Source organism: Ascaphus truei, chromosome 3 (genome assembly GCF_040206685.1).
Source record: "Ascaphus truei isolate aAscTru1 chromosome 3, aAscTru1.hap1, whole genome shotgun sequence".
In the NCBI taxonomy this organism is placed as follows: Eukaryota; Metazoa; Chordata; class Amphibia; order Anura; family Ascaphidae; genus Ascaphus; species Ascaphus truei.
This window is the reverse complement of record NC_134485.1, coordinates 63,253,644-63,276,545: the sequence shown is the minus strand read 5'-3', so window position 1 is coordinate 63,276,545 and position 22,902 is coordinate 63,253,644. Positions and strand designations below refer to the sequence as shown.

Sequence of the window (22,902 nt, the reverse complement as noted above, 5' to 3'; positions counted from 1 at the left end):
AATGAGCAGGGTATACATTATATACAAGACATTGCATGCACAGTTAAAGATAATTTGTATTATGGGCGTATGAAACAGTTACAGACCAGATTAAAATGTGTGACAAACTTAGATTTGAAAGAATTTAGACTGGTGGTGGATGTAAGAGTCTCTGGTAGGTTGTTCCAGTTTTGGGGTGCACGGTAAGAGAAGGAGGATACTTTGTTGAGCCTTGGGACCATGAACAGTCTTTTGGAGTCTGATCTCAGGTTATAGGTGCTGCATGTGGTAGGGTTGCCTGAAAGCCGCAAGGCCCTGGTAGAAAAGGAGGAACAAAAAAATGTTACATTTAGGCGTGATTGAGGAATCATACAGTGAGTGGTGTAGTCCACTAATTATGGTCCCTAAACCCGATGGGAAGGTAAGATTTTGTGTGGACCTCCGAAAGGTCAATGCGGTATCCAAGTTTGACGCATATCCGATGCCAAGGGTGGACGAGTTAATTGACGCCCTTGGTAACGCGGAATATATATCCACGCTGGACTTAACAAAAGGATACTGGCAAATACCTTTAGAGGAAAAGTCCAAGTGCAAAACAGTCTTTGCCACTCCCATGGGTTTATACCAGTTTGTGACAATGCCATTTGGACTGCATGGAGCCCCAGCCACATTTCAGAGGCTCATGGATAAAGTACTGAGACCTCATAGGGCTTATGCCGGGGCCTATCTAAATGACATTGTTATTTATAGTAAACACTGGCGGACCCATCTAAATAGGCTGAAAGCGGTCCTCAAGTCGCTAAGAGAGGCAGGGCGCACAGCCAACCCTAAGAAATGTGCCTTAGGTAAGGCGGAAACCAAATACCTGGGGTATGCAGTGGGTGGTGGAAAAGTAAGTCCACTAGCCGATAAGGTAGCTGCCCTGAAAGAAGTTCCGACCCCCTGAACAAAAACACAGGTACGCTCCGTGTTGGGTTTAGCAGGGTACTATTGGAGGTTCATCCCCAACTACTCGGAAGTTACAGCGCCACTAACAGACCTCACAAAAAAGTGTGCCCCTACACAAGAGGTATGGTCAAGGGAGTGGTATAGGTGTAGGTCATCAGGAAGCGCAAAAATACGCGGTTTCATCAGTAGGTAGGTGAAACGCGTAGAGTGACGTTTACTACACTGGCCGGAACCCTGGGAGCGGATGACGTCACTTCCGGTCTTCGGTGAGACGCATCCGTGACACGCACGCTACACCAGAGGGATACTAGAGACATCACTCATCCGGCTGCTGAGATCCACTGCGTGTGATCTGAATGCTTTTTTAAACCTTGAATCATGTGAGTGCATTGTATTTCACTTAACTTTTATAAATTTGTATACAGTCTGCACTATGTCCGGTTTTATTTACACCAAGGTCCTTTGAAGCCTGTAGCCATATGGTGAAGATTGACTTCCTGATAGCTCTGTGGCTATATAGCACCCAAAGATACCATTACGTGCTCCACATCTTCTCACGTTTGTGAGTGCTTTGCAGATAGACCTGACACTACATTTTTGTCACTGTTGTTTTACAATATTGCACCATCATTCTATTGTTCTGTTTCCACATATTTTTGCGCTTCCTGATGACCTACACCTATACCACTTACCACGAGGATTGGAAGAGCAATCCTGCACCGGGTTATAGCAGCATTTCCACATATGTGTTTGTATAAGTATCACTATTTACTATTATCACTGCATAATTAAGCATTTGTACACTTTGGTATATTTTAGAGCGCCACTCCTTGAAAAGTTTCCTTTTCACATGGTCAAGGGAGTGCCAGAGAGCCTTTGAGAATGTTAAAAGGTGTCTATCAAGGGGTCCCGCCCTTAGAAGCCCAGACTTCGATAAGCCTTTTATTGTACAAACCGATGCCTCAGAGATAGAGCTAGGGGCAGTGCTCTCGCAACAGTTTCAGGGAGTGGAACATCCGATTCTTTTTCTGAGTAGGAAATTGTTCCCAAGGGAAAAAAACTACTCAGTAATTGAGAAGGAGTGTCTCGCAGTAAACTGGGCAATCGAGGCCTTGATGCACTACCTGGCGGGAGTCCATTTTACATTTGTAACAGACCATGCTCCAATAAAATGGTTAAATACCATGAAAGACGCCAATGCTAGGCTGACCAGGTGGTATATGGCCCTCCAACCCTTCTCGTTTGAGATTCAGCACAGGCCTGGAAAAGAAAATGCCAATGCTGATTTCTTTTCTAGAGAAGGGGTGGATGGTCGGGCTTCAGCCATGCGTTGCCCCAGCCACACACTAACAGGGGAGGAATGTGACAGGGTGAATGAACGTCACCAGCTATATGCCTGGCAGACGTATGTGTAGGTATGCAGTGCAGCAGTGACGAAGTTAATTTTCAGCTGGGAAGCTCCTGACAATTAGAGTGGTCCCAGCTGCATAATCAAGGTGTTTTAAAACCCTCAGGCTGTACACACATGCAGCCTAGCTGGTCAGGAGACAGGAGTGAAATGCTGAAGTCAGATTACTTCTACAAGGTCTGTTTTCAAAGTACATATTTGATGAACTGTCTGTGTCCTGCATGCTAAAAAGAAGCTGTCTTGTTTTTCTATGCTGAAGAGAAGCTATTTTGTTTTTGTATGCTGACAAGAAGCTGTTTTGTTTTTGTGTGCTGTAATTTTGAAGGCTCAATAAATAAGCCTTATCAAGAAAACCCGCGTGTGGTTGCATGTACCCTGCAACAGACCCCTTTTTGGAATTTGAAAGGGGCATTATCCAGGGTATGGGGCAGAGATGAAGAAAGGGTTCCTGGGTTGAGTTCAATATGTAACAAATGTAACAGTGATTAAGTAAGGAAAAAGAAAAAAGGATGTGGGCAATATTTTGAGCTTTCCATCGATGTATGACATGACCAGGTAGCAAAAAGTCGGTTTAATCACCATTATTTGTACACGTGTGACAGGCAAAGTACATCAGTAGAATCCACAACCAGTTGCAAGGACAGAAATTTTAAGCTTTATGACCAGAGGAGGATCTTTGATGCTGCTGCTTATGGTGACTGTGACGAGCTGGATGATCTTCTGGTGTATCTACTCAAAACTCAGAAGCGTCTCACCAACCATGAATTCAAAGGTAATCAGCTATTTTTTTACCTTGTGAGAAAATAATGTTTCATTGTCATGTTAATTTAATTATTTCTTCAGTCATATGTAGCACTGATAGTGTTCTCATTTATTGGATACAACCGTAGTTAATACAGCGGTACTTCAAGTGTATAAAGATATAGTGCAGAAAGCATAAACGCAAACATTGCAAGAAGTTCCACCAAAACAGTGGTACAATAGTAGCACGTGCATATCAGAAAGAGAGGAAAAAGGTGTAGGAATAAGTAGAATAGGTTTGCTAATACAGAGTTGTATTGGAGTTAATGTCTGTCCCATACACAGCAATGTGACAGGCAAATGAATCCTGTCCCTCTGCCATAGAGACAGAACACGTCTAAAAAAAGTCTGAATTTCCTTAGTCTGCAGGCTCACTGCTCAGAATCAAGTGTGCTGGCTTCCCTAATAAGTGCACGCCCTGGAGCCCTACATAAAGCAGTATATCAGCATGATGTTACTGCTTTCAGACGGCTATGAAGTGACACTCGAGTACTATGCTTTGTGTTGCATGCTGAATCAAACTTGTTTAATTTGCCAGAGATTCTACCACTGCCTCTTTGCACCATAGTACACATATAGCTTGATGTTTCGCTGATACACTCAGCTTCCTCAGGAGGCCTCAGTGGTTACTACCAGATCCCCATGCATGAAGGAACAAGGAGAAGATGGCCTTCATATGCCCTTTGGTATTCTATTTGAACGTATACCTGAAGAAGTGTCAGGAGGACCTGCCACATTTCAGAGGCTGATGGAATAGGTGGGTGGGGACATGAACCTGCTGGAAGTACTACTGTATCTAGATCAGCTCATAGTCACCTAATAGTCCTCGGAAAGACATTAGAGGAACAGGAGGCGTGTCTGATGATGGTTCTGGATTGACTGAGTGAGAGTAGCTTGAAACTGTCCCTGGACAAGTGTCAATTCTGAAGAACCTCAGTTACCTATTTGGGAAATATCATCTCTAAGAATGGAGTTTCCACTGACCCGTCTAAACTGGAGGCCATTGCATTCTGACCAAGACCCAAGCAATTGTTTGTATGTATGTCTTTATTTACATAGTGCTTCTCATATGCTTCTCTAAGCAAGTGTGTCTTAAGGTGGATAGAGAGGGTGCTAGTCGGGTATTGAGGGTAGGGGCATTCCAGAGGTGTGGGGCAGTCAGTGGGAAAGGTTTAAGGCGGGAGAGGGCTTTTGATACAAAGGGGGTAGAAAGAAGACATCTTTGAGCAGAACGTAAGAGTCGGGATGGAGCATAGTGAGAAATTAAGGAGGAGCAGAAGAGTGTAAAGCTTTAAAAGTGAGGAGGAGAATTGAGTGTGAGATGCGGGATTCGATGGGAAGCCAGGAGAGTGATTTGAGCAGGGGAGACGCTTTGACAGTTTTATGAAAGAGTAGAGTGATTCTGGCAGCAGCGTTTAGGATAGATTGTAAAGGAGACAGGTGAGAGGCAGGAAGGCCAGACATCAGGAGGTTGCAGTAATCGAAACGGGAGAGAATGAAGGCCTGAGTCGAGCAACAGAGGAAAGGGCATATCTTTGTAATATTGTTGAGGAAAAAGCGACAGGTTTTACAAACGTTTTGAATGTGAGAGAGGAGTCGAGTGTGGTCCCTAGGCAGCATGCTTGGGCTATTGGGTGAATGGTAGTACTACCAACAGTAATGTGGAAGGAGATAGTAAAGCCAGGTTTGGGAGAAAGTATGCGGAGCACGGTTTTTGTAACGTTAAGTTTAAATCAGCGTAGGGCCATCCAGGATGATATTGAAGAGAGACATTCAGAAACTTTGGTCTGTACAGCAGGTGTAAGGTCATGGGTTGAAAAGTAAATGTGATTGTCGTTAGCATAGAGGGGATATTTAAACCCAAGAGTTGTGATTAGGTCACCTAGAGAGAGTGTGTACAGAAAAAGAGAAGAGGTCCCAGAACAGAGCTCTGCGGTACCCCCACAGAGAGAACAATAGAGGAGGAGGACGTGTTAGCAGAAGAGATACTGAAATTTACTGAGTTAAAATTCTTCCTGGGGTTCTGCGGGTCCTATCGACGGCTTGTGGATAATTTTGCAGCCATAGTACAGTCTGTGACCCACCTAACAAAAGGCTACCCCCAAGATAGTGGATACAGCTTTGTCCAGGGCACCAGAAGCCCGGACTATTATAAAGTCAGTGAGCAATTTGGGAGCAGGTGGACTTCCAAATGTTAAGAGGCCTTAAAAGCCATTAAGGCCCATCTCACAAATGCCTGGATGTCTGCCTAGGATTAGGAACAGTATCATATAAGGAGCATTCTGGCCAACTAAGGTTGCAAACTGCATGATTACCTCTATAGAGCATTGTTGGCGCACACCAACAACAACATGTTTATGTATATTCTTTTTCCCCCCAAGTTGGATGCCATTGGCCACCGTTGGTTAGCTGCGTTCGCCGAATTATTTGAGACCCCAGAATAGGGACTTCAGCTAACATTGAAGAAGTGGTCAACATCCTGAAGATATCCGACATCACCATACCCACAGCATATAGTTATCCAGTTGTATTAGCTATGACTGGACTGCCCAGGTTGAATCAACAAGACATTAAGGAAGCACAAAGGCTTTACCTTGGGATAGGAGAAGTGTGGGTAGCAATGAATAAGAACAAATGTGTCTCTTCCGTATGGAAGGTGAACCTTGATGTCAATCTGCTAGTTAAGCAATGGCATAACCTTGTGATAAAGAGCAGAGAATTGTTCAGGGTTGTTATGAAGCCCCAGTATTTGGTCATGAAGTAGCTAGTATGCAAATACCGCTGAGTGGTGTTGCACTCTCTCCATGATGACCATGGTCATCTGGGAGCCGATAAAACACTGGGGTTAGAACAGAACCATTTCTATTGGCCACATATGTCATGAGAGTATTGCAAGAACTGTGGCCGGTGCAGGCCAAGAAAAAAACTTCCCAGGAGAGCTGCTCCTCTGGTAAATATTACCACCAGTTGGCCACCAGATGCATGAAAAGTAGTGACCCTGAGGATGAAGGAATGTTATCGTAGGGTATTTATCCAATATTATGGACTCCAGTCTCCGTATGTAAGATGAGACCTTGAAAGACAAACACGCAACGACACACAATTGTATATGCTGTGTTATGTGAAAAGTAGATGATCCTCACTATTGAGGATCCCATAGGTTTTTCTTAGAGTATCTATAAATACACACGTCTGTTATTCCAAGACGTGTTGTGTCATTGTCTGATCTGCGCCAAGCTCTCCGCCAGCAGCCTAGAACATTGTTCACATAGTGGAGTAGGACTTGGACCCCCGCCCTAGCATATGTACAACCAGTCTGGGGGAAATAAAAGAGGGGTTACATATTGGAGACACTGCCTTAGTATACTCTACCCCTTAGTAAAAGTGGATTTAGCTTATATCAATATTAAGAATTGATAAAGTTTGTGAATAACAACACAAGTCTGAGGTTATATTTTGCAGAATAGACAAATAAGTTTATTGCTTGTGTGGTGCACACGCAGAGGAGAGTTTCAAAATAAAACCCTCCCAAAGACATGTTGCATACAGGGCTTATTTATACACAAAATACTAAACCCACGCCCCCTATACAAGGTTGCGTGTCTTCACTACGTAAGCGTAAAAGGTAAACAAATTATGCACACGAATACATTGAGTTAATGACATTATGGGATGTCTAAATGAGATGATTCAGCAATAATACTTTATTAAGCTGGTGACCTTTTCTCTACATACAGAACCTCAAAAGCCCCCACCTCTCGGACAGTGCCTATCTCGTATTTTCATAACATTGGCACTTAGCCCTCATTTTCAAGGTTTTGTCAGTTAGCTGCTTGGTTTATTCGCACTTGAAAGTTGAAAGCAAAAACCTCATTCAAAAACGTCCATCTCATAACCCGTTCACTCAGACAAAACCTAAGATGGATGCTGACTTAAAATGGTTGCATAGATCCCAGTGCTGTTATGTCAGACCCCACCCCTTACGTCATATTCTCATTTTGTCACTCCCTCCTTTTTTATTCTTAAAACATAGCTTTTGAGAATTAAGTTCATGATGATAGTCCAGGGATAACTCAGAGGACAAGGGCGCGTGCCCTTCACTGTCATAGTCTCGTAAGGCACTGCGGCCCATATGTCTTTTGATGAATTGAATAACTGTGGTCGGCATCTTCTTTCTTCAAGGGACTGCTGTTTTCTGGCATCTGTAAAGAGTGGCATCCGAATGGGGGAGGGGGTCGCACACCTGTGGATCATACCTTTGCAACATGTGACACCCACATATATGACAACAAGTAACACTCCCAAACACATCCAAGCATTCAAAAGTGTTTGCTCCAAGTGATCTAAGCCATTCAGCTAACCCCAAGGGTGATAATCTGTCACTTCCCTTTGTAAACCTCTTTTGAATCTCCTGTATTTCATCTAGTTCATGCTGCACATTGCTACACTGATCTGGAATAAAAACACAACATTGTTCCTCAATTAGGACACATACCCCTCCTTTTGAAGCTAAAACATAGTCTAAAGCAATTCTGTTTTGTAAGGCCATAAGCCTAATCTGAACCTGTTCTTGGTTTAATGATGAAATTAAAAACTGCAAAATTAAGGCCACATCCTTCCTGTAAATTGTTATCTAACTAAACATACATTTTTTTACACAGGTTTCATTGGTTGGTGGAGACACTTGACCCATAAATTGATTCTTGTTCCTAGTGTCTGATACACCCTTTAAAGAGGTTCCCTTAAAAAATTGGAAAAATACAGAAATTATACACATAATACTAAAAACTTATTTTATGCAAGCAACCATTCTTTGGATATGCAGTTGCTAGATAAAAGAAATTGCATCTATCTCTATCATCATATTTTCAGAATCATCACACCCTTCTATTACTGAGAATTGAGAAGGTTTGGTATCTGTGGGAGCTAAATGCATGATCCTCACCCTGCACGCATTGTATACATCATTCACTCAGAATATCAGAACAGACGATGTCTGCGATGGTCAACATGGCTGACTTATGATCCTTTCCTTGTGGCTGACACACGCTCCTGGGTGACCCCCTCCTTTCGGTGGAGGTGCAACACACTTCTGGATCAATGTTTTGCTGCACACGACACATACATAGAGAGTGAAGAGTACTGCCAAAACACATACAAGAGCTTTCACAAGCCACGCCTCCAGGAAACCAATCCTCCCATCAAGGCTCAATTGTACATACACCTTAAATTTCTAACTTAACACACTCTAAAGAATAAAAATATTGAGTCTCTGAAAAAATGAAATGTTCTGATAAAACCTGGCCTTAGCCTGGTGTCTTAGTTTCCTCGTTGGTTAACGGTTAGAGTTTTGACTCGGCAAGACGTTAACTTGCTGCGACTGTGCTTTAGGTGACTTTGGTCTTTGGTGGCGCTGGAACGTTTGGTGGAGCTGGAACGAGCTTTATGTGCTTTGGGTCCAGGACTCTGCCGCTTTAATTGCTGTATTGGTGATTACTTTAGGCTTTTTCACCTGGGATGAAGAGCATGCTTGCGCAGGGAATATGTGACTATTAACCCCATCTCGAGTAGGTGCACTTTCAACTTTGCCTAGAGAGACTCAAAAAATGTATTAGTTGCATACAACTTATTGTTTTATTACCACTAACATGGTCCTTAATTCTTTCCTTTGGACTGTTGATAGTCACAAGTCATCCCATATGTGTCTCATAGGGAGATAATTTATACCTAGGAATAAATTCTTATATCAATGTGTTTACTCCTGTCTTAGCCTCCGCATATAGACAGAGGTATTCCCTATTAATCAGTTTCGGGATATTGTTACCCAAACGCCACAGGAGACCGGAACAGATGTCCTCGCATGGATTTGGACACTGGTGCCTCTGGTACACAGTCCTGTTGGGGTAAGTAGGGAGCCTTTGAAAGTTCTACTCCAAGACACGGATCACACGTGTGCTGCTGTCCCATGCAGTGCTCTTGGGCAAAGCGGAGCTCCACGCCAGCTAGATTCTCTCTCTCCCCTCCGTGCAGAACACTTCCGGGTTGGTGACGTCACCGCGGGAGAAAACGCCGAGTTTGGCGCCGTTTTTGCTGGGGCTGCTCGCGTGATGGGGTAGTAGTTAGAGATAAGACTCTGCCAAGAGTCTTATCTCTAACTATTACCCCATCACGCGAGCAGCCCCAGCAAAAACGGCGCCAAACTCGGCGTTTTCTCCCGCGGTGACGTCACCAACCCGGAAGTGTTCTGCACGGAGGGGAGAGAGAGAATCTAGCTGGCGTGGAGCTCCGCTTTGCCCAAGAGCACTGCATGGGACAGCAGCACACGTGTGATCCGTGTCTTGGAGTAGAACTTTCAAAGGCTCCCTACTTACCCCAACAGGACTGTGTACCAGAGGCACCAGTGTCCAAATCCATGCGAGGACATCTGTTCCGGTCTCCTGTGGCGTTTGGGTAACAATATCCCGAAACTGATTGTTTTACACTTTATTGATGTACGCTTAATACTCACCTTTTGTTGTTTATTTCAATATATTTTTTATCACACTATGAGCGATTTGCGCTGTGTCTTTTCTGTTTTTCTCTATTAGTTCTAGGGGGTTCCTGAGCCCCCCCCTCATCGCAGCTGCATACGCTCTGTTCAAGGTCACGTAATTTAATATTATTCATCACGTCACTTTATATAACTTTGGTTGCGCACTTTTTTCTTTTTTCATTCCCTATTAATGTTCCTCAAATTAAAACTAAGTAGCCAATGTGAACCTGACTTTGATACAATCTAAGTTCCTGAAACTTTAGGGCCTCATCCCTTGCCATACCACTTGCTTCCATAATTAATTCTATCCTGACTGCAGGCCATATCCCTAAGACCTGGGAAACTACCAGAGTTTGTCCCAATCTTCAAAAGTGGGGACAAAAAAACACTGTCTCAAACTACAGGCCAATATCTCTTTTCCCAATACTATCCACTGTTATGGAAAAATATTCCCTCCCAATTAAGCCATTATTTTACCCATACAAATTTCCTAGCCAATCCCTATCTGGCTTTTACCCCAAACACTCCACTGTAATTATTCTGTTAAAAAATTGAAATGCCTTCTACATAATGCATACCTTATTCACTTATGTAACTGCTTTTGCAATTATGTATCCCCTGTATTTAACCCTATATACAAGACACACCCACAAATGAGAGGTGACTCCCAAATCACCCCTTCCTGGTAAACCCATTCTAGATTACACAGCAATCTTTTACAATAACCACTGCTTACGGACACCTTTGGAAAAAATAAATGGTTAATTCGTTATAACATACATCACATTCAGTTAATAGACAAATGATTTTGTATAAGACTTCACACTAATGTCTTGCTGTATATACTCTCTTTGCACAGTGCTGAGCACACGGTCAGCTTTATCATTTTAAAGACACTCTGCATATTCATCTGACTAAAGAAAAAATATTTTCTATAAGACTTGTTTCCGGGCAAAGAGCCATTTTGTTTCTGGGCGTTTCGCCAATTGACCCTGAAAAGATAAGATAACGGTACACCACGGCTTCTTCCTGAAAAATAATAATTATTGGATTGGAACTTTCGCTTAAAGTTTAAATACATGGAGCTTTATCCAGAGCCCTAAGAACTACATTTTTTATGGCCTCTTAAAAATGAACCCACAGGCTTTTATATAGCTAAGGTTTATATAACTTCTTAACACACAAATAACTCCACACGCTCATGCTATTTCCCTACACTCAGTTCTTTTTAATGCCTTCTGTTTTGAACTTTCATAGTTTCACTGACTTCATTCACTACAAATTTATGCTATCCTGTTGCAATTCTGTCCTTTCTCAAGCTACACAAACCTATTTCTCTCCATTAGTCAACACTCACAAGTCTAACCCTCACTAACTCTTCCTTCATCTCACCTCAGGACTTTTCTGACTATTTTAAGCAAGAGGTTGAATCCATACACCAGAATATTCCCTCTGTTTCCTCCTATCCTACTTTGCTTCCTACTCTCTTCCTGCTTTCCTTGACTCTTTTTCCACTGTCTCAAAAGAGTGTCACCATCACTGTTGATCTCTTCTTCTCCCTCTAATCTGCTACATTTCCATTCTCCTTAAAACATGTATTAGTTATACCATGACTCAAAAATAGCAAGCTTGACCCTACCTCTCTTTCTAACTACTGAACTTGTCTACTAACTCTTGCTTGCTCCATTTTCTCAACACCCATTCTCTCCTTAACCCTCTACAATCTGACTTCTGCACTGCTCCCTCCACGGAGACAATTCTCATTAAAATAACTGATGACATATATGCTGCCCCAGACAGAGGTCATTACACTCTGCTCCTATTACTCTCTGCAGCATTTGCCTCTGTGGACCACACTTTTCTCTTTTCTCTGTACACCCTCTCTCTAGGTGACCTAATAACATCTCTTAGGTTTAAATATCCCCTCTATGCTGACAACACCCTCATTTACTTTTCAACCCCTGACCTTACACCTGCCATACAAACCTAAGTTTCTGAATGTCCTTCTGTTATCTCATCCTGGAAGACCCTCTTTTGCCTTAAACTTAACATGGCAAAAACAGAGTTCCTCATTTTCAAGGTTTTGTCAGTTAGCTGCTTGGTTTATTCTCACTTGAAAGTTGAAAGCAAAAACCTCATTCAAAAACGTCCATCTCATAACCCGTTCACTCAGACAAAACCTAAGATGGATGCTGACTTAAAATGGTTGCATAGATCCCAGTGCTGTTATGTCAGACCCCACCCCTTACGTCATATTCTCATTTTGTCAGAATCATCCTCTTGGATGGAAGTCAGAAGTTTGGGATTGGATTTCTGCCAGGTGAGGTCCAGAGAGGGCTATAATAACTTACATAGTGCTACTTCATCATAAGACACATTCCAACACGGCTGAGTAAATATGGCTCTTTATGACCCATTTAAGTGAATGTGCTGTCAATTGTCTTCCAGCCTGGTAGGTGTTTTGTGGAGTAACATGGATTAGTAAAATATAGTTATTTGCGGGCCATTCACTCAAATATGGCTGTAAGGTGACTTCCAGCATATATAGGGTGACCAGATTTTGAAAATGAAAAACCGGGACACATTTTTTTTTTATATGAACAGTTTATTTATTATATTACGCTTATACTTTACTACCATTAGTCCTTGTTACATAGTTACGTGTGTGTGTGTGTGTGTGTGGGTGTGTGTGTGTGGGTGTGTGTGGGTGTGTGTCGGATGGCCTCACTAATCGAACAAAAAAAAGCCAGATATGAATGATTTCTGTACCATTAACCATTGTCGGGATGCCCCCTCTTCACAATTTCTAAAGCAGCAATCCCGCCTGGGATGTTACCTGATCCGCAGTCGCTCAAGGTACTATACTGGAGGGGAGGTGTTCCCTACCTGTCTTCCGATGTCTCCCGCGTGAAACTTGAGTCAGATCTGGAAGAAAGCAGGGTAGGTTACTTCGGTGTAGGTATACGGCAGTTAAGATGAGACAGAGAGGGAGACAGAGAGGGAGACACAGAGAGACAGGGGGAGACACAAAGAGACAGGGCGAGAGGGAGACACAGAGAGACAGGGGGAGAGGGAGACACAGAGAGACAGGGGGAGAGGGAGACAGGGGGAGAGGGAGACAGGGGGAGAGGGAGACAGGGGGAGAGGGAGACAGGGGAGAGGAAGTGGGAGTGGGAGAAAGGGAGATGGAGAGGGAGTGGGAGACAGGGAGGGAGTGGGAGAGGGAGACAGGGAGGGAGTGGGAGAGGGAGACAGGGAGGGAGTGGGAGATGGAGACAGGGAGGGAGTGGGAGAGGGAGACAGGGAAGGAGTGGGAGAGGGAGACAGGGAGGGAGTGGGTGAGGGAGACAGGGAAGGAGTGGGAGAGGGAGACAGGGAGGGAGAGGGAGACAGGGGGGGAGAGGGAGACAGGGAGGGAGTGGGAGACAGGGAGGGAGAGGGAGACAGGGAGGGAGTGGGAGACAGGGAGGGAGTGGGAGACAGGGAGGGAGTGGGAGTGGGAGACAGGGAGACGGAGAGGGAGTGGGAGACAGGGAGGGAGTGGGAGACAGGGAGGGAGAGGGAGACAGGGATGGAGTGGGAGACGGAGACAGGGAGGGAGTGGGAGAGGGAGACAGGGAAGGAGTGGGAGAGGGAGACAGGGAGGGAGTGGCTGAGGGAGACAGGGAGGGAGTGGGTGAGGGAGACAGGGAGGGAATGGGTGAGGGAGACAGGGAGGGAGTGGGAGAGGGAGACGGAGGAAGACGGAGACAGGGAAGGAGTGGGAGAGGGAGACGGAGAGAGTGGGAGACTGAGAGGGAGTGGGAGAGGGAGACGGAGAGGGAGAGAGTGGGAGACGGAGAGGGAGTGGGAGACACAGAGAGAGAGAGAGGGTGACACAGAAAGAGAGAGAGTGTGACACTGATACACACACACACTGATACACACACATACACTGATACACACTGATACACACACACTGATACACACACACTCACACCGATATATATACACACACACACACAGATACACACACACAGAAACACACACACACAAAGTGGAGCAAGAGATGCAGCGCCGGATGTAAGTGACTGGGGGCGGAGGGGGGGGGGAAAGCCGGCGATCCGACCAGCCAGCAGTGTATCATCACTACCCGCCCCTGCGCCTTTCCTCCAACACCAAGGGGTTGGGGGAAGGGAGCGCCAGGACAGGAGGCAGAGGCAGGAGGCAACCCCCTCCCCCCCTGTCGGCTGCACCCCCGCACCTACCTACTATCACCCCGGGTGGGCGGATAGCCACGGGGACCCGGGGCAGAAGGGGGGACACTGCACAGCCACCAGTAGAGGAGCGGGATGTCTGTAGCACGCGCTCACTAGCAGCAGGCACAGGAAGTGCCACGAGCGGTTGTGAGCGGGCTCGGGGGGAAGGGGGCAGGTGGGGGGGAAAGCAGGGAAGAGCCAAAGCCCCGCCCCCCGCATCCTCCACCAATCCCCAGCGGCCCGACATATTCACATAAGAAACCCAACCCCCTGGCATCTGAAAATACTCACCGGCTGGGCTGCCGTATCCTCGCGTCCTCCTCACTGCCTCCGCTGCCGCTGCCGCCCCGCGCACTGCAAACACAACTAAAAAATGGGGCCAATGAGAAAATCCGGGACAGGACTGAAAAAAATGGGACAGGACCGAAATAACTGGGACTGTCCCGCCAAAACCGGGACATATGGTCACCCTAAGCATATAAGTTGTCTTATGGAGTAGCAACTCTTTGTAAATAAGGTCCATTTTGTCTTATTATCTTTATCAATGTTAATTGTATTTAATTTAGATGAAAGGCTATGCTAAAAATGAAAGAAAGGCAAGGATCAAATAGGGTGAAGCTTTAATAGCAGATAGGAAAATGGGCAGACACTGCGAGCCAAGTGGTCCTTATTTTCAGTTGAATACTACGTTTCTACGTTATTTTATGGTTATATTAATAGGCGGAGGGGGAAAGAAATAGTTGTTGTGCTAAGAGTGTGCAGAGAGCTTTGTGCGCTGTCAACACAATATAAACATTAAGTAAATTACTATGGTGTTGTTGGGTATTGTGTGGAGAGTGTGCTTTGCTTGGTCAAGAAACCGTCTCTTTATTCAGCTGCAGCAACAGCAGCCAAACACTTCGGTACACATGTAAGGCCTTGGACATAGTAAGCGCTTTGGTGCTGCTGCTCGCTCTCGCTTGCTGCCGCTCGCTCTACCAGGAGCTTTTTGCTGTCCTTGCAGAGGAGACAGCAAGCGCTTGGGAGGCGGGTATCACTGTGTGTGTGTGTCACTTGGTAGCTGTCAGTGTGTGTGTATGTGTCACTTTGAAGTGGTCTGTGTGTTTGTGTGTCACTGGGGAACCTGTGTGTGTGTGTGTGTGTGTGTGTGTGTGTGTGTGTGTGTGTGTGTGTGTGTGTGTGTGTGTGTGTGTGTGTGTGTGTGTGTATGTGTGTGTGTGTGTGTGTGTGTGTGTGTGTGTGTGTGTGTGTGTATATATTATATAATATTTTAAAAATTAAAAAAAAGACATGTGAGAATAAATTATTTATTATCATTGTGCAACTTTGATAAATATATTCGCACACACATCGCACACCACACAGACACATACACACTGGTACACACACATACACAATTTTCTCAAACATCCAGGGGGAGCATATGGGGGGAAAAAAAACAACAAGGTACACAAATATAAGTGCAGACGTTTCTGGAATGTGGAATGATTATGTCTTGGCTCGTATAGATGTACTACTCACAAGAATTTAGAGTAAATCAGGCAGCTGGCAAATAGGGTTGCCACCCATGTAGATGGCTAAGATCTGGACCCCCCTTGTTGGAGATACTCCGTCAGCAAGATGATGTATGCAAAATAGAGAGAGAGCTACATAGTGCGATCAAAAGGTAAACTTTATATTTTAAAAAACGGGTCTGTAAAATACGCACTTACAATGTGCCAGTAAAAATCAAGCATGTATCTCACAAATGGAGAAAGTAGAAGCTCCCCGAACTGCTCACCGCCTCCCTCAGGTGTCTGGCTTTCTTCCACGGATCTGTGTGCCGATTCAGAGCCTCCGTCAAAGCGCCCGTCCATGATGATGACGTCACGGCTGCAGAGTTGGTCAGCTACGGGTCGTGTCTGAGCCCAAAATTGGTCCACTCAACGCGTTTCGCCCAGCTTGCTGTAGCTGTTGTCGGCTTCGTCACACACACATACACACGCACACATACACACGCACACATACACACGCACACACACACACACATGCACACACATACACACGCACACATACACACACACACACACACACATACACACACACACACACATACACACACACACACACGCACACATACACACACACACATACACACACACACACCACCTTGCTGCCACCCCTGCTCCGGGACACAAACCCCTCCCCATGGCCGCGCAACCCCCCTCAAACCCCCGCGCAGGCAGGGAGGCAGCTACGGTGATCGGGGCAGAAGGGGACACATCACCCGCTCCCCCCCGGCGGCGCAAGCCCCCTCCATCTCCCGCAGGCTGACAGCAATAAGGATCGGGCAGAAGGAGGCACATCACCCGCTCCCCCCCCCCCGGCAGCGCAAGCCCCCTCCATCTCCCGCAGGCTGACAGCCACAGGGATCGGGCAGAAGGAGGCACATCAACCGCTCCCCCCCCCCCCGGCAGCGCAAGCCCCCTCCATCTCCCGCAGGCTGACAGCCACAGGGATCGGGCAGAAAGTACACTCACTCACTCCGCTGGCTCCAGACCCCGTTCACATTTCCCTGCTCTCCTTCCATTGGTTGCTGAGGCGTCACGTGAGCGGAGTCAGCGCGTGAATTTAAAATTTCACTGGTAGCTGTTCAAGCGCGCCTCAGCAAGCAAGGGAAAGTATGCGCGAGCCCCTACTAAAGCCGCTTTAATTGCGGCTGTAGGGGCTCAGTGGCAAGCAGCAGCAAGCGGGAGACAGCAAGCAGTAACCATGCCCTGGGCCTAAGAGACGTGTGCAGAGGTATAACCAGGGCGACGTCGTTAACGGAAAATAAGCTTTGGCTTTTATTTAGCATGATGTTTTAAACAGTACAGCTTCCTGTCAGCATGCAAAAACAAATTAAACAGGCTTAACCCTTTGTAAGCAGAGGGCTCTTTATATCGGCGTTACAGGTTTTGGATGGTGTCCGCTGGGTGCACCCTCTGGCAGGTTCCAGGGTCTGCTGTATCCTGGAATAGAGGGTCTGGTTCCCTGGGAACTCTCTCTGGCAGCACAGTCCCTCTGTGCTAGAGATACCTCTCTGCTAGAGAACCCCTTGCAGTTTGTGCAACACACTTTTAAAGCTGTCTGATGAGCCAACGGGAGACTGGCTAATTGACTCCAGCTGAAATCAACCAGCTCTCTGCTGGACTCCTCAGCTACAGACAAGCTTTATGTACTACCCTTTTAAACTGGGGAAAGGCCCTGTCTCAACACATAACAGGAACCAACATTCAAATGCACACAGAAAAATAAACAAGGGAAAGCAAAACAGCTTCTAAGAAGACACACATTTGCTCATGAGATGGGTGCAAATAAATGTCCCATCTTTCAATATATATCAAATAGTCCACAGTCCGGTTCTTTTCTCAGTTTATTCAGACAATAGAAAACATCTTTCATAGCATTATTTCAGTCGGTTACATCATTCAGTAATATAGAATTTAGTTATAGAGTGGAGAATCTTTAGCTTAGTTGTTCTTAGCTTGGATGGTAAATGATTCTGAATTCTATATATCCAGATACACTCTCTATAGATTTCAACAATACATGTTTCTCTCACTATCAGCCCAAATATTCTTAGTCAATCATCATCCTTAGAACACTGTTTCTTTCTTTAGCAATATATACCCTGATTCAGAAACCCCTCTGTTCTGTAACTAAGTAACTATAGTTAATCCTATGTTCCTTATCTTTCAAGACCCATCTCTATTATATTGTCTTTTGACACTATTTAACCTTTGATTCCAAACTCTTGATCATATACTATTGAACTCAGCAGACAAACCTTTCTATACCTGGCTGTGTTTAGCTTAAGGGCTGGAGCACACACCGCGCTACACGACGTGAGCGCGCTTTCATGCACGCGTGTTCGTCACCGACCCCTGGCGGCCAATGGTAGTGTTCATTGTTGAAACTACCATTGGCTGCGAAGGACGGCGTCGTCGCCGCTGCTGTAGCTGGAGTCTTTCAAAACTGTGATTCCGGGCTGCAGCAGCGCGACGTCAGTTTCAGCAGCCAATCAATGTCCAGATGTTTTCATTGATTGGCTGCTGAAATTGAGACGGGGGACTCTCTGTGCGCAATATGAGCTGGGGCAGAATTCCCCCACCGGTCCCCACTGCACACACCCCCCCCCCCCCCGATCCCTGCTGCACACACCCAGCCCGGTCCCCGCTGCATCCCGCCCCCCCCCCCCGGTCCCCGCTGCGGCTATTGTAAGGCAGCTGTCAATCTTTCTCCTCCCTCCCCTCCCCCCCCCCTCTATGCACCAAGGCGAACACCTCAGTGTGAGGGAAGGAGGGGATGCGGGAGGACGTGTCACTCCCGCCATGTAACTTTATTAATCCCCGCCAGCAGAATGTGCATCGAGCTGTGCGTTATGGCTGCAGGCGCGCCTTGTGCAGTGTGCTTCTCTCTCCCGCCGGTTATCTGGATGTCGCTACTTGTAGGATCACTCCGTCTTCTGGGGATGTTCACGCGAAGCGCCATGTGTGCTCTTGCCCTAACTTTGCAGAGTCAGCTAATTATGTTCCAATATAATTTCTAACTTAATACTAAATTACTTATTTTAACCAATTACTTGCTGACTATATATGTATATATAGACAATACAGCATCATTAATATTTAGGCTTGAAATCAACCTATATTCACTCTGCATGTTACAGCTCTCTCTAATGATACACAACAGGTTATCTTGCTATTGACTGCTGTACACAAAATTATACAGGACTTTTTTTAATTCCTCAGATTCAGAAACAGGGAAAACCTGCTTGCTAAAAGCTATGTTGAATTTGAGTAATGGTAAAAATAATACCATCCCCTTGTTGCTGGACATTGCAGAGAAGACAGATGATCTGAAAGAATTTATCAATGCAGCTTATACAGACAGCTACTACAGAGGTAAGACGCTGCAATGCACCTGGAACACCAGGATATGAAACGCATGTATTTCAACTTTAATTTTTACTGGTTATTTAAATAAATGTGGGAACAGAAAATAAAAGGAGTGGAAAAGTCAGGTACGATATATTACAATCTTCTACATACTGGCGTGGCAGATTTCCCATTAGGCACGGGCCTATAGAGGCAAAATTTGGTGTCAAATTACGTCATGACGTTGCGTTACCATGTCAACGCGACGCCTTGTGACGTCACGTTGGTGACGTCCACGGCATCATTTGAAGCTGCGGTTCAGAAGGAGGAGGGCGGCAGGTAAGTAGGCGCGTGCCACATCTATGTGCCAAGGGGCGGCGGATTTTCAAAGACACCATTGCATACTGCGTTATATTACAAAGTATTTTTTGCTCCATTTTTGATCTCTTGTACTATATTGAAGGGTATGACTGAAAAAGCGCCGTAGAGGCGGGAAACGCATCAGAAGACTCTTGTCCGTTTGTATGTAGTTTGGGCTATTATGCCTAATAAATAATTGATTTTTATACCTGCCTCCAGCCCAGTTTGTTGTATAAGGGAATAAACCCAAAATATCCGGTGCTCGCAATATCCACAACAGGACTGGTATTAATGGTGAGTAAAGAGTCTCTGGTACATGTATAACAGAAAGTGAACAGCTACTGGGCAGGCTTAAAGATCCTGTGTGAAGGAGAACCACAGCCAGGCTCTGGCAGATAACGGTATGTAGTACAACCTGGGTGGGGGGCTAGTGCACAGGGGAAATCCGAGACAAGAAAAGAGGCAACCAAAGGGCCACCCCTCTCGTGTGCTCACACTGGAAAAGCCTGCTGCCCTTACCCGACCCAGTCTCTTCAATGCCTGTGCCTGGTCTCGTCTCCTCGGGTGTCGCGCTGGCGTGTGACGTCATCCCCGAGGGCCGGCAGCTATGCTGCGGATGGTGGTAGAGAGCGCCCTGGGTCTCAGCGATCCTGAATCTCTTTGAGCGGGCGTAGTAAATAATTTCTATGTACTCATCAGGAGGGGAATCATGAAGGTCAGCTCCCAGCTCTGCTTCGTAGCTTGCGTGCTCCACACCGGTAGTCGCAGTAACATGAATTGTAGTTGGTGGGTGGTCACAGCAACAGGAACTCAGCCGGATACATGAATGAATAAAAACAGCTTTATTGCACTATAGTGCTGCGCATCACAAAACGGAGAACACCTCTGACGCGTTTCGTTCCGTGAAGGAACTTTATCAAAGAGTACAAAGATCTCTCACACTGAAGTGTTATATACATAGTCCCTTGTCCTGATAGGTCAATATATAATTGCATGCAGATGATAACAATTAGCAATCAGTACTTATCATTACTGGGAGGGTCATGTGGACACTGCAGTGTATGAAATAGAACAAACATCAATACCAAATGGTAACATGTAAACATTACAAATTTAAACATATAATTTAAAATCAAGATCTGTGAATAGCAGCATATGTGATACCAAATAGTATCATCCCTGGAATTTTATTATGAAAACACAAGGATAGAACATATATATGGGGATATAGTCCAATGGACAAATGTCAAGAAGAATTAATGAAGCATATTAAACCTAATTCATAGATAGATTTATAATGACTAGTGTGCGTAGAGCAATAAATGATGCATATTGATAATGTATATCACAATTCATACCTTAGTATACAATGAGTATTGTGCATAGAACTTGTATTTCATGCCTGCAGATAATACAAATAATGCAATAGTTAAATCTAGAAAAGTGAAAGGGTAATGCGTCCCTAATGAACAGAAATTAACCCCTTAGGGTATATGTGAGGTGCATTAGTATACACACTCCCAAGACTCCCCACTTAGTCAACCCTGTAGGAAGTGTTTCAACTCCCATTCAACATTGATCCCATGGGGATGGAGAGTGTTGAGAGTGTGTATCCAATACATCTCCCTTTGGTTTAATGTATTTTCCCTGTTTCCACCTCTGGGATGGCATGGTACATGTTCTATAGCTTTAAACGAAAAATTATTAATACTACCTACAGGGCATGAAGAGAAATGTCTGGGCACAGGATGATTAACATCTCTCCATCCCCATGGGATCAATGTTGAATGGGAGTTGAAACACTTCCTACAGGGTTGACTAAGTGGGGAGTCTTGGGAGTGTGTATACTAATGCACCTCACATATACCCTAAGGGGTTAATTTCTGTTCATTAGGGACGCATTACCCTTTCACTTTTCTAGATTTAACTATTGCATTATTTGTATTATCTGCAGGCATGAAATACAAGTTCTATGCACAATACTCATTGTATACTAAGGTATGAATTGTGATATACATTATCAATATGCATCATTTGTTGCTCTACGCACATTAGTCATTATAAATCTATCTATGAATTAGGTTTAATATGCTTCATTAATTCTTCTTGACATTTGTCCATTGGACTATATCCCCATATATATGTTCTATCCTTGTGTTTTCACAATAAAATTCCAGGGATGATACTATTTGGTATCACATATGCTGCTATTCACAGATCTTGATTTTAAATTATATGTTTAAATTTGTAATGTTTACATGTTACCATTTGGTATTGATGTTTGTTCTATTTCATACACTGCAGTGTCCACATGACCCTCCCAGTAATGATAAGTACTGATTGCTAATTGTTATCATCTGTATGCAATTATATATTGACCTATCAGGACAAGGGACTATGTATATAACACTTCAGTGTGAGAGATCTTTGTACTCTTTGATAAAGTTCCTTCACGGAACGAAACGCGTCAGAGGTGTTCTCCGTTTTGTGATGCGCAGCACTATAGTGCAATAAAGCTGTTTTTATTCATTCATGTATCCGGCTGAGTTCCTGTTGCTGTGACCACCCACCAACTACAATTCATGTTACTGCCTCCAGCCCAGCCTATCTTTGCAGTGCTCAAGACTTCTTTCACATTTTGCATGCAAATAAGCGAAGCTTATAGTCCTCTTTGCCGACCCTAACTCCTGCAATTTCTTGGTTGTTGCGAATTGTCGCTGTTAGCGGTTCTGTTGTGAGGGCAAATAGTTGTGGGTAAACGCATGTGTTTAAAGAGGCAATCTAAACCATTTTTTTTAAATACAACTTTGAAGCAAGGGGTCTCTGGAACTGAACCCCCTTAATTTCAACTCAGGGGACCCCCTGCTGCCAGAGGTATTTACCTCTGAAGGGGGTGCTGGTGTCTCCTGCAGTTTTCTGCAGTTTTCAGCTTCCTCGTCACATGGGCCAATAGGAAGCCACAGCTGATGACATCACTGCTTTAAATTGGCCAACAGAACCCGGCAGCTTTGAAAAGCAGAAATATACTCTGGAGTGGCTACCGGCACCCACTGTGGAGGTACGTACCTCCGGAAGCAGGGAGTCCCTGGAGCTGAAATGAATGGGGTTCAGCTCCAGAAATCACCTGCTTCAATTATGTATTATAAAAATGAAGGGGGAAAAAATGGCTTGGATTGCGTCTTTAGTGTAAACATTATATACACATTTATAGTGGAAAAAAGAAAACAGCAGGGCATCCAAATAACCTGTACATTACATAAACCCGGGCCACCGACATGGGGGTAAGGGGACAGTCACGGTAAGACCAGGACTTTTAACACCATTTATATTTAAGGGATCAATCACAGGGCAAAACAAGACAGTGAAATCAAATGAGGTTTATTTTGGATAAATCCTCGGAAACACACAGAAATACAAAATACAAAAATATACACACTTACGGAGGTCTGGGGGAATGAGATCTACCTTTCCTAGGTGCAGGGACCCACTTCAAAAGGGTTTCCCCTGTCCGCTTCTCTGCTTCAGGATATCAGAGTGCTGCACACAGCAGCCATAATGACATGTACCTCCAGCTGGTCATAGTCCAACTTCACACTCCTTCCCAGAGTGTCTCTCCCTCTGATAGTCTCCACACTCCTTCACAGAGATGGACTTCTGATGGTCTCCACACTCCTTCCCAGAGATGGACATCAGATGAACATTGTTGATTCACTAAACTGGGGGAAGGATTGTTCCAGG

The 22,902-nt window shown here is 44.9% G+C and overlaps 1 protein-coding gene across 1 annotated transcript in view; it reads left to right on the top strand.

The window, feature by feature from the left end:
- Positions 1-22,902, top strand: part of TRPV1 (transient receptor potential cation channel subfamily V member 1) — a 165,772-nt gene that overhangs the window by 25,338 nt on the left and 117,532 nt on the right. Inside the window, exons 2-3 of the mRNA XM_075594144.1 lie at positions 2,938-3,107; positions 18,679-18,831. Of these exons, the coding sequence (XP_075450259.1) occupies positions 2,938-3,107; positions 18,679-18,831 (323 nt within the window). The remainder of the gene's footprint in view (positions 1-2,937; positions 3,108-18,678; positions 18,832-22,902) is intronic.